General features: G+C 43.1%; 1 protein-coding gene across 15 annotated transcripts in view; it reads right to left on the bottom strand.

Annotated features, from left to right (window-relative positions):
* Positions 1 to 7,702: 7,702 nt before the first annotated feature.
* Positions 7,703 to 14,840, bottom strand: part of SYNE1 (spectrin repeat containing nuclear envelope protein 1) — a 419,767-nt gene continuing 412,629 nt past the window's right edge. For 13 of the 15 annotated variants that reach the window (XM_057489084.1, XM_057489085.1, XM_057489093.1 and 10 more), the window contains one exon: positions 7,703 to 8,689. In XM_057489084.1, coding sequence (XP_057345067.1) covers positions 8,449 to 8,689 — 241 coding nt within the window. In that variant the 3' untranslated portion in view covers positions 7,703 to 8,448. The remainder of the gene's footprint in view (positions 8,690 to 14,840) is intronic. The other 2 variants (XM_057489094.1, XM_057489095.1) reach the window with 1 other exon arrangement.

Here is a 14,840-nt window from a genome sequence, read left to right as displayed (position 1 = left end):
CACCCTGCCCTGAGAAGGGGGCTCTGCAGAGGGGCCAGAATCTGGCCTTCCTGACCCAGCCCTGCGGCTGAGGGAACAGCGAGGACCCCTGACCTAGCAGGGGGCCCCCACCAGGACAATGCGGTCTCTGAGAGGCCAAAGGATTTGTGCCTATTCTGAGAGGGGATGCCATTTCCATTTGGAAGGTGAATATTAAAACCTGACACCAATCTGCCCCCAACACCACCCAGCAAAAAAGCTTGGGAAAAGAAAGAAGCAGCTCTTAATGGATGTCACAAGAGTGTTTTCAGGGAAGAGCCTCCGTGGCGGACACACTGCAGTGTGGGAGGGTTGAGCACGTGCTGAGCTGCCCCAGGGAGCGGTGTTGTCAGGAAAACGTAGTCTGGAAGACCCTGGGGTCACACCTGGCACAGCCCGGCCACTAATGGGCTTGTCTTGGGCAACGCTACCTCAAGGGTTAGCAAACTGTTTCTGTAAAGGGCCACAGAGGAAGTGCCTTACTTAGTGCAGCCTGCAAACATTTTCTGTTTTTGCTTTATAACAAACAAATTTTCTGTTTTGCTTTATTATTGTAGAACAATAATAAAATGCTTAGAGTAATTGTCCCTCCTACTTGCCTTGCACTGTACAGCACTTATATTGACTTCTTTAATCCTCCTAACAACCTCATACACTAGGTACTATTATTATTCCATTTTGCAGAGGAGAAAACCAAGGAACAGAAAGGTTAAGTAACTTGGTCAGGCTACACAGCTAGGAAGTGGCTAAGCTGAGGGTTGAGCCCAGGTATTTTGGCTCCAAAGTGTCTGCTATAGTTAAAGCTTCTTTAATAGGACCTGGACAAAAAGGACTTCATACACATATAGATGCTCCTTTCCCTATCAGGTTACCAGTCTGATCAGCGGACTTCATGGGGGAGGGGTGGGATGGAGGATCTAAGCCCCACCCAGCTTGAATGGGCAGAATCTTGAGGGAGGTTGTTGAGTAGGAGCAGATTAAAGAAAAATGTAAAGCATGGGAATCTGTGGCGCCTCTACCAGGAAGGAAGGGCTCTGGGATAAGCTTCCTGGGACTTCCAGTGGCTGTTAGTGTCCCAGCGCCCCATCACTTCCGGTGACTAGGTTGTTCCCCAATGGGCTGATTGCACCTGAGGCAAGGTGACTGACTGTTGGGGAGGGTGGTAGTTTAGAAAGCTGAGGTTTTTCTTGAACAAATGAGTCTCATTTGGAGGACCTTTCTGCCAGGAAGGCTCTTCTCCCAGAATTCACCAAGTACCCTCGTCAGGGAGCCTTTTCATCTGAAATCGGGGGCTTGCACGACCTTTGTTGTTCTCATGACCTGGAATCAATAATAAATTCAGGATGGCCACCTAGAGCCGAGTCGGCTGTTAGGATTCTACTACTTTTAATAACTGACCTGTCACCATTTGTTTTGGGCATACCAAAATTTTTTTTTCTTTAAATTAAAAAGCAAATCAAATATCTCCTCACACAAGAAGTGCCTTTTTTCTTTATCTTTTAAAATTATTATGATTATTACAGCAATTTGGAGTGCAGAAACAAATCATGCTCCTTGTCACAATTTAAGTGTTTAAAATTGTTTCTCCCTGTTATGAGTCTATTCACAATATTAAGCCTTGAATTTCAAATACATCTCTCTTTCTCCTTACCTTATACAATTAATATTGGTCTTCTTTCTACAAAAATGTGGGCCTGTTATAGAAACTCTTCTGTATTTTCTTTTTAAGAATATATAGTAGACATCTTTTCCATTAAATAAATACAGATTTTCATTTTTTAAAAATAGGTGCTATATGGTAAATACTAAACACAAGCCCCATGATGGCTGACATTAGGTTGCTAGAAGCTAGTGATAACAGGAGGTATTCTTGTCTTGTTCCTGACCTGACTAAGTATTGCAACAGTAACTTGTCTATTTACTTGGAAAATGACAAAGTAGTTCCTTACTTCCTGTCAACTACAAAAATCATTCCAGATAGATTATAGACCTACTAGAAGAAAATAGAAGCAAACATTGGCATAATCTTGGAGTGGAAAAGCTCTTCTTAATATATAGATGACCCAGAACTTATAAAGGAAAAAGAACCTGTTGGATTTGATGTTTCAAAAAAGTAAAACTTTCTGTATGACTAGAGGAACTATATAAAGTCAAGACAAATGAGACACAGGGTCAATTTTTCTAATATACAAAGAGTTCCTTGGAGAGAGTATAAGAAAGTAAAAAAAAAAGAAAAAAGATAAGAAAAACAAAGAATAAAACAGACTTCACACAGAAGTAATACAAATGGGACAATTATCACATAAACTGGTGATAGAAATATGAATTTTAGAAAACAGCTAGCTACTGTGGCCCTCAATTGGGCAATATTTTAGAAAACAGATAAAATCTACTCCAGTACTTCGGACCTTGTCTGCACATGGGAATCACCCAGAGAGCTTCAAACAAATATTGATCCCCAGAGAGCATGATTTAATTGGTTTGGGGTGAGGCCTAAGGTCCTACATATTTTAAAGTTCTCTGAGAGATTCTAATGGACAGAATTTGGACATTAACAACTTGGAAATAAGCCCCATCGTTTGGAAACCACTGCTCTAGATTTAGGGAGCGTCCAAGGAAAACAGTTCTTTTCTCCACTGTGGGTAGGATTGTAAATCATTACAACTTTTCAGAAAATAAGCAGGCAGAATTTGTTAAAATTTAGAATGTACATACCTTTTGGATGCAGTTATTCCATCTTGAACAAAGCACTTAGGGAAACAGAAGCAGCACCACAGAGATATGCATGCATATATGTCTGAGAGCAAAAACCTGGAAGGAAACAACTGTTGAAGATACTGAGATGTCCAATGCAGGGAGGATGAATACATGTGCACTGAGATGTCTGTTGGAATAGTAAGTGGAAAATGCAAGCTACAGAATAATCAAAATAGATCGAGTTTTTAAAAACGTTAAGTGTGTGCTGTTTGAGTAAGAAAATCAAAAGGCCTAGAAAGGTAACATCAAATTGGGAGATGATTGAGAGGGAGATATGAAACTATTATTTTTCTCCAGAAAATGAAAGTCTGTAACTCATTGAATTTTTAAACAATTAGCCTTTAAAATAGATACATATTAAAAAGAGAAAGAAATGGGGTCTTAAGATGTATTAGAAGTTGTAACAAAGTAACCTAATATACTCTGCTAGTATATTAAGTTGCAGTACATATTTATATTATATATATATATATTTACTTGTTGTCTACCTTATATTTATATATCTATTATTATTATAATCAGTTATGCTATGTACTGCAGCAATTAAAACAGCAATGTAAAGACAGAACAACAGCACAGGGTAGAGTTCAGAATATAAATCAAGATTTATATGGAAAACTTTTTAATATCATTGAATGAAGCTGATATTAGAAGTCAGTGGGGGAGAGACGGGGAAAATGGTTGCACCACTTGCCACTGTGGCCAGCTGGGGAGAGTGAAATCCCAAGCTGGGGAAATTCAGGGCAGAGGGGGCCTGGGAACCCAGCCCTTGAGCCAAGAGTGGTGCATTCCTAACAAGTTTCCAGGTGACACGCATGCTGCTGATCTGATCTACACTTGGAACGCCACTGGCCTGGACAGACTGCCTCATGTACCATATAATGCATCCCTACAGTTTCTGGCCAACTTGTGAACCCCACAGGGAGGTGTGGTGTGGGTGGTGGGAGGTGAGTTTTGCTGGGTGGTTTGGGGTTAGGAGTAACTCACTGCCTGGAACTGTCCTCATGCTGGCAGCTGCTTGGCAGCTTCACTTTCCAAGCGCTACAACTGTCTCAGGAATGTATCTGGCAGGATTTAAGCTTGGGTCCAGCAGGCGCATCTGTGAGGTCCTGATAGAACCATTCAGCCTGGAGATCTGGATTTCTTCTCGACTTTCATCTATGGCCCAGCTTACCAAGGACTCTTCTCCTGTTATAACTGGGGTTTTCAAATTCAGTTATGTTCCTGCTGCTCTACCAGGTAACAGGTTAAAAAAAAAAATCCAAGGCTGATTCATTTTACTGTGATCTTCATATTTTGAAAAGATTATATCCAAATCCCAATTGGCTTCCTCTGTTCCTCAGATTAAATACTCCTCACTGTTCACTGTGTGTTGCAGTGTATCATCCTGTTTTTTATTAGCCATCCTCAAGCTTTCCAACTCCTTAGCCTTCCAAGATGCTCCTTCCTGACCACAGAGTTCAAATGAATTCCTCTGGTTCCCTCCTTCTACCCAACTACCAGGCAGGCCTCCTGCTTTTGGGGAGCCCTGGGCTGCCCTGTTTAGCAGAGGCAGCAGCAAGTGTCCCCCAGTACCCTCAGTTCTTTCACTTACTCATCTGAATGAAGGCTCTCCCCGAATCTTAGGCCCCTCTGTAATATTCTCAAATGGATTCCTGATGGGTATTTTAAAACTCTGATGGAGAGGTCAGTGAGAAGTCAGCAACTGAATACAGAATACAAGTCATTCTTTAAATGCCATTGTCTCTGGGTTCCTTTAGGTGTGACACTCAGCCACAATTTTCATAATGTATTATTAAATCTAAAACCAAAATGCCCACTCCTGATAAAACCTCCTGCCATCACCCAGACTAATGCTGGTGCTGCGTATGACTAAGCTGAAAATCGCCTTTCTCCATGCTTGTCCACCACTCCCCCTGCCCCCATTTCTACCGACCAGCATTCATGTTCTTCACGAGCATGTCCCCCTCTCACCTAAACCTGGTGCTAAAGAAGTTATAAGGAGAAGAAGTCTGTGGTCAGGAAATGAAGGCAGATGCCATAAACTTAATCTCCCTCCTCTCCCCTAGATTAGATATTGTTTTTATTTGGTTCCCTTTGAGTCTCCTTATTTGTCTTCATTCCAAATTTCAGGACGTACCTGGTGGAAGAAAATACGGATTATTCTGTAAATCAACCGTCCAGTGGGGGTTGCTTTTAATGGGCAGAGGAGAGCGATGAGGTCCTAGCTGAGATTTGACTCCAGGCAGCCGGGAGCAGTTCCTGCCCCATCGCGGGCATCCAGTGAACACTTGTGAAGTGAGTGGATGCCACTCTGCCCGGCTGTTTCTGGACCTGTGCAGCGTATACTCTGAGAATATTTTGTTGCACAATTCCCCATTGATATGTTTGGTGATGGCAATGGGGCCAAACCCGGCTGGTGGAACTGCTCCCAGGCCCATCCACACCAGCTCTTTGCAACCCTGCTTGTCTGGCCATGACTAGCTTCCATAAATCAATGTGCTCCACCTTTTTTTGCTTTACGATCTCTTACATGGCTTGTCAATTAAATTTTGTAGCTTTAATTTCTTAACAATTGGTCCCAGGCCGTGGGCTATTAATCAGTCTGCCCCAGCTTGCCTTTTACAGGAAATCTCAGTCCTCAGCTGGCTGAATTTCTCCTCCAGGTCTTTTGAAGGGGTCTCTCCTCAGTTCTTACAAAAACAAGGGAAGCGGCAGCCTTTCACCAGGAGGAACATTCCTGCTCCACCAGCACAGCTGTTGCCGACCTTCTGCTCCACCTGGATTTCTTAAGTCACTAGCTGGAGTTTCTAACTCTTCATTGCAACATCTTAGCTTTATGGATTGTCTCTTTCCTCACCTTTTCTGATGTTTCTTCTTTGCTTTTGCAAATCTTATTACCGGAATGTTACTGATCCTGCCCTTCCTGGGCAGAAGACGTCTCCCTGCCGGGCCCTTCCTCACCCACCGCCCTCATGGGGTCACTCCCTATCTCTTGGCCACAGCAGGACTCCTGACAGTCCTGATACTGTCCTGTGTCCCTTGAGCCTTCCTCAGGAGGCATGTGAGGGCTCTAAGCAGAGGTACCAGACTCACCTGTGGCTGGCTTGGTCCTTGCCCCGTGGTCACACTATCATCTGGGGAAAGGATGACCTCATGGCTTCAATGCTCACACTCACCGGGCTGTCTGCTTCTGTTCTGGTCCAGTGTTCTTTTGTTCAAGACTTCAACCAGTTTATCAGAAATGCATGTCATGCATCTTGTTAGGTGTTTCACAGGGGTCTTTAGAAAGACACAAATAGGACTATTCAGTCTTTCTTAACACCAGATTTTTTTTCTCAGCCATATTTAATATTTGATTCTTCAGTGATGGGAGATGCCTGGTAAGTCGGTTAATTGTAATGTGGAGAAGAAATGGCTCTGAAGTTAATTTGTGCTGGTCTTTCCCATGACTAATCTCTTACTATGTGGAGATTTCCAAAACAGTGACAACATGTGTCCCTTCCAAGGCTGACTTGCTCTAGAGGCCAGACCACAGCTTCCAGGCATTTGAAGCAGGGGTGACAGGGCAGTGAGGCCTGCAGCGTGACCTACCTCAGGTATGGGACACCTGCGTCTCTCACAGCCTTCCCAGGGGCAGGAAGATGGGAAACACGTTAAGCACAGGTTTGTGTTCTTGAAAAGCAAACAGAGCTTGGCTCAGATCTGTTCCCTGAGTGGCATTTCAGGGGAAATAAGACAGGAGTAACCTGACAGTGGAAAGCAGATGTATGAGAGTGAAGCCACATGAGGAAGCTCAGTAGAGGGAAGTCGTAAGTGCCATCCAGCAGTGACCGGGAAGGCCTTCAAGGAGTTGGTGGTCTGCCAGCTGAGTGTCGTGAGAAAGGGGAGGAGTGGTGAGAACAAACAGGTGGCTGTGAGAAGGAACAGGCCTTTGCTTTCCAACAGGGGGTGGGACTAAAATCACCTCAGGCCTTGTTTAAACGGAGAGCTCCCAGGACACCCCTGCCAGAGGCTGGGGTAGAAGGTTGGCAGTGAGCCCAGGAGCTGGACAGCCTGAAAAGCTCAGGAGCCCTCACTGAGATGCACTCAGGCTATGAACCTCGTGGCAACCATGGAGGGCAGTTCCAGGTGATTCTGAGTACCTCGTTCCATTTAAATTCTTGATTTAGAGTATGGTTTGTAAACTAGTTGCTGTAGGAGTTAGGCTGGGCCAGGCAATGAGAGAAGTTGGTAGGACGTAAGTGCAAACGCAGAAACTGTCTGAAGCCACGTCGCTCCAGCAATTATTGTCATGGAGCAATATGCAGCCAGGCACCACAGCTTTCCATTTGCAAGAGAAATCTGAAACCTGGGTTTTATATACATTTTCCTTCTCCAATTATCAAATGATTAAAATGCCACGAGTACCAAACAATTCCATGAGGGCCATTAGGTGGCAAAATCAGAGGCACAGAATAAAATCCTACTGTATGTGGACTTGAATGATAGGCTAAAATTATATTTCTTCTGGTACACAATGAAAAGCAATGGGAGGCTTGAAAAAAAGGGACTGAACAAGAGAGTGCCTTGAGAAAATCCATATGGCTGCTGAGTATCCTTGGGTGGGGTGGAGAAAGGGCCTCAGTCAAGAGATCATAGGACTTTCTTCTAATTAGGCAACGAGAATAGGAAAGAAAGCATGAAAGCTGGTGGGAGCGAGAATTCAGGAGATACGGTTGTTGTGGAAGGAGGAGGGAGAAAAGAATTATCCAGAGTTCTCATGGCATTTGTTCTACCTCTAATCATTCTTTTTCCTTTAATGTTTACTGATGTTTCAGCTTCATCCATTCTGCAAAAAGGGTAACTTAGGTTGTGTATGAATAAGTGCTCAGTAGGGAAATTTAGAGTCTTTTCTTTAGGGGGAAGGAATAAAGCACAGACAAAATAGTTTATAGTATCTATAATAAATGCAAAGAAATCAATACAAACAAAACTTGGCTTTAGCAAACTGTACATACATAAATATTATTTTTAACTATAACATTTTTTTCCACATAAAGCCTTTCATTATCTTATTTATTACATCCAGTTTTTTTTATACCTTTAAAAAAAGTGCCTTTTAGATTTACAGCTTGTGCTTCTAAAGCAAAGGTTAGAACATCATGCCTCCCCCCCCACCCAACAAAAAACAAGTTAGAAAGGAAGCTGCCATGGAAGCTCTTAAAAATTGTATGTTACAAGGTACTAAAACCACTTCAGCACTGTTTGGCTGGTTGGTAGACTGTCCGATGCCACCGTGGCACAAGGGGAGAGTCCTTTACTGAGTGGATGGGGCAGCCCTGTGGGCAAGGTGCCCAGACGGCCTACTGGAGTCCTTGGGTATGTGTAGGATGGGCCAAAGGCCCAGAATTCACACGTCCAGAGAATGTTGGAGGTGTTTAGTCTCTTTAGTGCTGAGGCTCAGGGCTTCCAATAAAATTTCTTCCCAACCTCCTGTTGGCTGTTTGCTCTTCTCCTTGTTTACCATCGCCTCTGAAGCCTTGACAGGCACACACGGGTTACGGAGGAGAGCTGAGAAGCCCATGCCCAGGGCATCCGCCAAGATTCAGGACCTTGTTTTGCTAGTTTGGGATTGATCTGGCCCAGCCCTCCGCAGGCTTCCTGCTTTGCTGCAAATGGCAACTTCTTGGTTCAGAGTGGAGGCGGGCCATTTGTGTATCTTAGCATGGGGTGGAATGATCGGGCAAAATTGTTGGAAAGGGCACAGCTGTAGTCTTCCTCTGACATTGGGACAAGGCAGGCGAGCCCGATGAGGAGCAGCAGGAGAAGCTGGAGCGGAAGAGCCGCTCGGAGGACTCTGACCAGGAAGGCTCGGCCAGACTGCGCCGGCTGCGGCTCAGAAAGGGAGGAATCGGAGCCACCTTTTCTGGACCTGAGAGAAGAATCAACACAAGGAGCTCAAATAGCTCAAATACTGGACAGATGCTGGGCTTTGCTTCCTCACCTTCCTGGAAGCTAAAGGACCAAACCCAACCCAACTTGGCCAGTGGCTGCCAGACTTCTGCAGTACACCCAGGGGATCTCCCCCCACCAAATGAAGAGTTGTTTGGAATCTGCACTGATGAAAAAGAAACATTTAGTCAGTCAACTAAAGGTCACTGGGTTCCAATTCCACCCCTCAATTTGGTAAAATATTTTCCATCAATAAAGGCAACTGCTCTACACACATTCTACCACTGTAAGTTTCGTAGATCCAGGATAATTAAAATGAAGCTTGATGCAGTGCGGTTTTGATTTAAGAATATCAGGAGCAGCGGTGGGCAAAATTAGGTGCTGTCAGAGTCATACAAAGTATTCCATGTAGCCATCTTGGATGTGCCAAGATCCAGGCAGCAAGGACAAGAACAGGAGCTGTCATCCTGCAGACCCGTAAAGTGGACTCCCCTTGAGAATACCCCGGTTTCATCTTGCACTGAGTCAGCGTCTGGCCCTGACATTAGTGGGTTCCGAAGCTGTATGAACAAGGCTGGCAGTGGAGTCAGCCTTCCAGAACACTGGGGTTGAATAACATAGATTCAAGGCTGATCTTATGTATCACTAGACTAGCTCTGTGACTTTGGGAAATGGACACAATTTTCCTGAGGACAGATGGTCACCTTGAAGGCTCCTTCTAGACTCAAAATTCCAGGTTTTCCCATCTACTTTTAAACAGTGCACTTGAGATTCAGCATGAATTTCACAATTCATAAGATAGACTGTGAAATATTGAGTATGGAAGTAAGTTCTGGGTGGGGTACACCGTTTTCTCTTTGTGAGCATCCATTAATGTTTTGTTTGGCTACCACTGCAACAGATGAAGAAAGAAATGGTATTTACAAGAGTCATTTTGGGCATACCTACACATGTAGACAAAATATTGCAGAAGCAAAAAGAACAGATGTCCCAGTTAGACACTTTACCCACACCTAGGATGAATTTGCTTATGGTTGTTGTATCACTAAGGTTAGGACACTGAACGTGAAGGTGTGAGACTGTATTGGTTACACCGTGCGGTTTTCTCATAAGGAAACATTATATTTCCAGCTACCCTATTAGCTTTGAATTTCTGAAAACAGATTACACTGGCATCAGGGAGGAATAAGGGGTGGCACCAAAGAAAATAAAAGCTAAAATACAGATGTAATCTTCTTAAAAGGGAACAGAGGGATTACCAAAACTCTTTTATTAAAGCATCAATGCAACATGTGAGGCAGAGGTCCTGCAGGAGTCCCAGGCAGCAGTCCTGTGTTTCTAATACAGTTGTTAATGTGTAATGAAAAGAGCACATCACTGGCCTAAATTGGAACTGTTCTTTCCTGAAGTCTACAGTTAATGGCTGTGTAACCTTGAGCAACTGACTTCACCTCTATGTGCCAACCTCTTCTTCAAACCCTTCGAATCAGACTAGATGGCCTTCCAACATGAAGGTCGTATGTTTTATACATTTTGTGTCTTCTACTAATTGGTTGGTATAAATAGTCTACCAACTGAGGCCATAAGAGTTCAATCACCATTTAGTGGTCAAGCTGATTAACTGCCCTATGTTAAGACCAATGAGTTCTTCCTACTGAGCTGAAAAGCAACAGCTATATGTTTTGTGGGGAAGAAGCATGTCACATACCTATTAATGGAAGTTGAAGAGAGAAACTTCTTGAGTTAATTGTAAAAATTCACGTTGAGATAAGGACTTAGAGTATACCTAATTCATCTTCTAATTTTGTAGGTTAGTAGGTAAAAAGAGTTAACATTTATTCCTCTAATTGCTGGACAACATGCAAAGCATTTATCTGGGGTTCTCTCACTTGTCCCCACAATAGTCCCTGATGTGCTTGTTATCCTCATTTCATAGATGATGAAAAGGAGGCTCAGAGAGGTGAAGTAACTGGCTCAAGGTTAAACAGCTAGCAAGAGGCAGAATTAAGATTTCAACCCTGCGATTTTTAACTCTAGGATGTGGACTCAGAGATAGGGGAAATCACTTGCCCCAAATCCCACAATTAAAGGAGGAGGTCTGGCAGGAATTCAGGGTTCCAAATTCCCTGCAGACATTTAGTTTGGTGACATGAATGAAGGCCTTCCAGGTCATATTTATGTCACAGATATCTCACAGGTAGAAGCAAAGAATACTTGTACCCTGAAATATCTGGAGGTGAGTGGTTTCTTCATGTCTAAAATAAATGCTTCTAATCATAAAGCCTCACATTACATAGATCAGCAAGTCAGTCAATAGACATGAGGGCATTTTGCTTTGAGGCAGTTGTATAATTTTGGGCAATTAATTTAGTCTTTCTGGCCTTCAGATTTCCCATTTGCAAAGATGAGTATCCTCAAATTGTTTGGGCTCTGACAGTTTATGGATTTGATTGTTTGCCTTAAAGTGTCTGGAGAAGGGTGGGATAGTTACCAATAAGCCCTGGATTGAATTTTTCTTCAATCTACTTTCCCCCTGACATGACAATATGGCCTGGTGAACAACACTCACCACCTGTCACTGCACGAATTATAAGAGAAGCACAAAAGAGAGCTCCATGTTTCCTCATGATTCAGTATTTAGATACAATGTATTTATTTTCAACTGACTCTTCTTCTTTAGGGGACTTAAAGGACATTAGTGATGGGCAGAAGTACGCATATAACTGACAGTACAATCCAAGTGACAGAGCTGAATAGCCTGTTTGTCAATTATTAGCTTTCTGAGGAATTCAGCCAAAGATCAAGATCAAAACAAGGGCTGCACGTTGACTAGTTCACTCCTGAGAAAAACTCCTTGGAATATGGGCTCTGCTGTTATGAAGTCTGTTGAAGGACATGGCACATTTAACAGCATCAGAGTGCTCCGTAGTGAAATGTAATTAGCATGTGCCTTCTAACACTGAAGAATGCCAACCTAGGGGGAAGTAATGGGCTGAGATAGGGGCAAAGAGAACACCCAGTGCTTAGTGAGCTTCCATGCAGTTGACTGCTCTTAGAAATGTCCAATTTATCTACAGAGAAAAATACCACCCCCCTGGGGCAATGAGCAGGGTTTCAACATGCCCAAAGTTGCCTCTTCTTTAGGGCGAACCTATTCCAGGGCTTCCAGTACCAACAGATTAGTGACACCAGGGTAAAAGGGTACTTTTAATATTTATCTATCAACCTAAAATCGCCCAAGTTTCAAGAGTCTTGGGAAATTTGACGGGAAAGAACAGAACCAACACACTGACTACTAGTTATTCATCACTTCCCAAAGGCCTTATTACACCAATAGATGCCAGATGAGACTTTGTTTATGGAAGAACTAATGTGTGAACTAATTCAAGGAGCATAACAGAGGTATTTCAGATGTTTCTGTACAGCAATGTGTGCATCCTTTACAAGTAAATATTGAATTTGTTATTTTTCTCACTCCCCTCACTCATTCAGATTTCTAGGTAAATGATTGTTCTTTCATCTCTTTCCCAAAATGCATATATTTGTGAGAGAAGAAGGCTGGTAGGGGAGGGAGAAGCATAGAACAACACACCATAGAAAAGTAAGTGTGACCAAGAGATGTGAGGAGCCTGAACAGTGGGTACAAAGGGTGCCACTCATCTAAAAAAATTTTACATAATCGAGGAAAATAAAATGAGCTAATTCTGTGCATACACCATTCAAACACAAGTGGAAAGAAACCTTCAACTTGTTGTGTTACTTGTTAGCTAACACTGGCATTACTGTAACAGGAAGTTACTGTGAGGAAATATCTCGGTTGTCTGTGATCTTGTTGCCTGCTTTTGGGTGAATGGTCTTTGTTCCCCAGATACGCGGTTCGGAAGATAAATTTCCAGAATCAACTTAGGATTTCAGTCTCCTCTTATTTTAAAGAGGACATTCGGGCTAGTCCTCGTCTATCTCAGGCAGCCTGTGGTATCCCAAGCCTGGGAACTGTTGTTTTAAAGGATCTCACCCACCAATAGCCCTTTGTGGGAGGGGAGTGGGTAACAAGCTAGGAGCTAGGCAGGGAGCCCTGGGTTCAAATCTTCAGTCCCCAGGTCTTTAATCCCCAGGGTCCTTGCCTGTGGAATCTGGAATATAGTCACATCATAGAGGTATTGTGAGAGTTAAATGAGGCAACAGATATGCAATGCTTAGCATGGTGCTTAAAACACATTAAGTATTAAATAAATGTCAGCAACCTATTGTTGTTATCTATGTGATTAAAACAAGGGTGTGCTTGTAACTTTAGGGGTTGGCTGGATTCAGCCTTTTCTCTCAGGAAAACATTCTTGATTTACTACTTGTGTTTTCAAATATGTGATACATTTCCCAAAGTGCTGACTTGTTCCCAGGAAACACTGGGAATGGGCACCTCAAAATATTATAAAAGAGACAAAATTGAGCCTTACCCTGTAACTGTCTTCAGCCTGGTGGCCAGCCTGCTCTGGAGGCCAGACTGCTGTAGGCTGAGGCTCTTTGAATGCTTTGAATAAACAGATCCCCAGGGAGGAATTTGGCAGAAAAGACTAGAAAAAAATTCCACAAGGAACTGAATAGTGTTCACAGGGAAGTCCTGGTACTTATGCAAAAGGTCCATTGCTCTTGTTTAAATATATTTGGTGACTTTGAACATATTTTAAAATGCGGTCTTTTTCTCCACCCTTTCACTGGTTCAGCCAGTCATCTGCCATCTCTCAATTCCACCTTAGTCCTCTGGGCAGAAGGTGTCGGAGACCAAGGTACCCAGGGAAATTCTGAATTGTGCAAGACCAAGCTTTGGAATGATGTCACCATTTCACTCTACCCAGACTACAGAGAATTATTCCTTTGTCTTGCTAGAAAACAGAGTAAAATCTTCCCACTTATCAACTCCAACTAATCTACAGTAGAGTTTGGAACACTAATTACTGATGGGGTTAGACAATTTTAAGTCAACAGGAAGAAAGACGACCAGCCACACCGTCATAAACATTGCTTCAAAGAGCATGCTTCTTAAATATGTTTAATCTAAAATATTATGAATAGTTATTAATGCAAACAGATATTTTTCAAATGTTTATAATTTTAAGGAGAGGCTGCTTATGTTGATTTAGGGAATCTAGATTCTGACAAATTGTAGGTCTTTTTGTGGCAGGAACCATATTTTATTAACAGAGGTTCAGGGCCTAACCACAGTAGGCATCAATCCATATGCAGGCTTAGAAATTAGGTAAGAAGACACAGAACAGTGACCATAAAATCAAACTGAAATTTATAGCAGGCAAGCAACTTTTATTATGAATACCTGACTTGAAACAGTAAAAAGAATCTAAGAACCCTTCCCTTCAAGCTAATACCCAGTTTCTTCCAACTCAGCCTTTTTCCCCCTCTCAGAAAAAAATATGGGTCTAAAATTTTCCCACTGCAGATTGCTAGGGTCAACCCTCTAAAGTGGCTTTTTCAAATTTGCTGGAGCAGTGCAAGATCAAACACAGGGTACTCTCAACGTAAAGGATACCATGTAAAGGATACCATGACAGCCTGGATTGTGAGTGAAGTTACTTCTTTCCCAGCAGACTCTGCGTTTCATTGGTGGGGTTGCGTGCACCCCAAACTGAGGTGCCAAGGAGCTAAGAAGTCCAAGAAGGTCTAACCACAACCTGTCTGCCAAGGTGTTTGATGAAGTCTGCCATGTGGGTGGAGACCATTTACATTCCAGGTTGTCTAAGTGGCAGAGGCAACATTGTGCTGTGTGCTCAGAAAGACATTAATAAACAGTGCGGGACAGAGCAGAGCTGACAGGCACCTTGCGATGTCACAGTGAGAATGGCTGTCCCAGCTGCAAAGCCCTGTTAGAAGACATGGTGAAGCCCTTGCTGCCTTAAGAAACGATGCCTCTGACATTCTCAGAAGACCCATGTGGTTGTCTGAGAGAACTGGGGAGTTGATTGTTGCAATCTTTGGGAATCAAAAGGTAGATGCTAGTGGCATTGCGTAATGACCTAAGAGCGTTTTCCCTTTTCACCATCATTTATGTTAACCAAAGATGGATCTCTGGTATCCTTAAAGGAAAGCGATAGGGATATCGCTCATCTCCATTCCTAGCA

This window comes from Manis pentadactyla, chromosome 12, assembly GCF_030020395.1.
Source record: "Manis pentadactyla isolate mManPen7 chromosome 12, mManPen7.hap1, whole genome shotgun sequence".
NCBI classification, from domain to species: domain Eukaryota; kingdom Metazoa; phylum Chordata; class Mammalia; order Pholidota; family Manidae; genus Manis; species Manis pentadactyla.
Note: the sequence above shows the minus strand (reverse complement) of the source record. Positions and strands in the feature narration are given on the sequence as shown.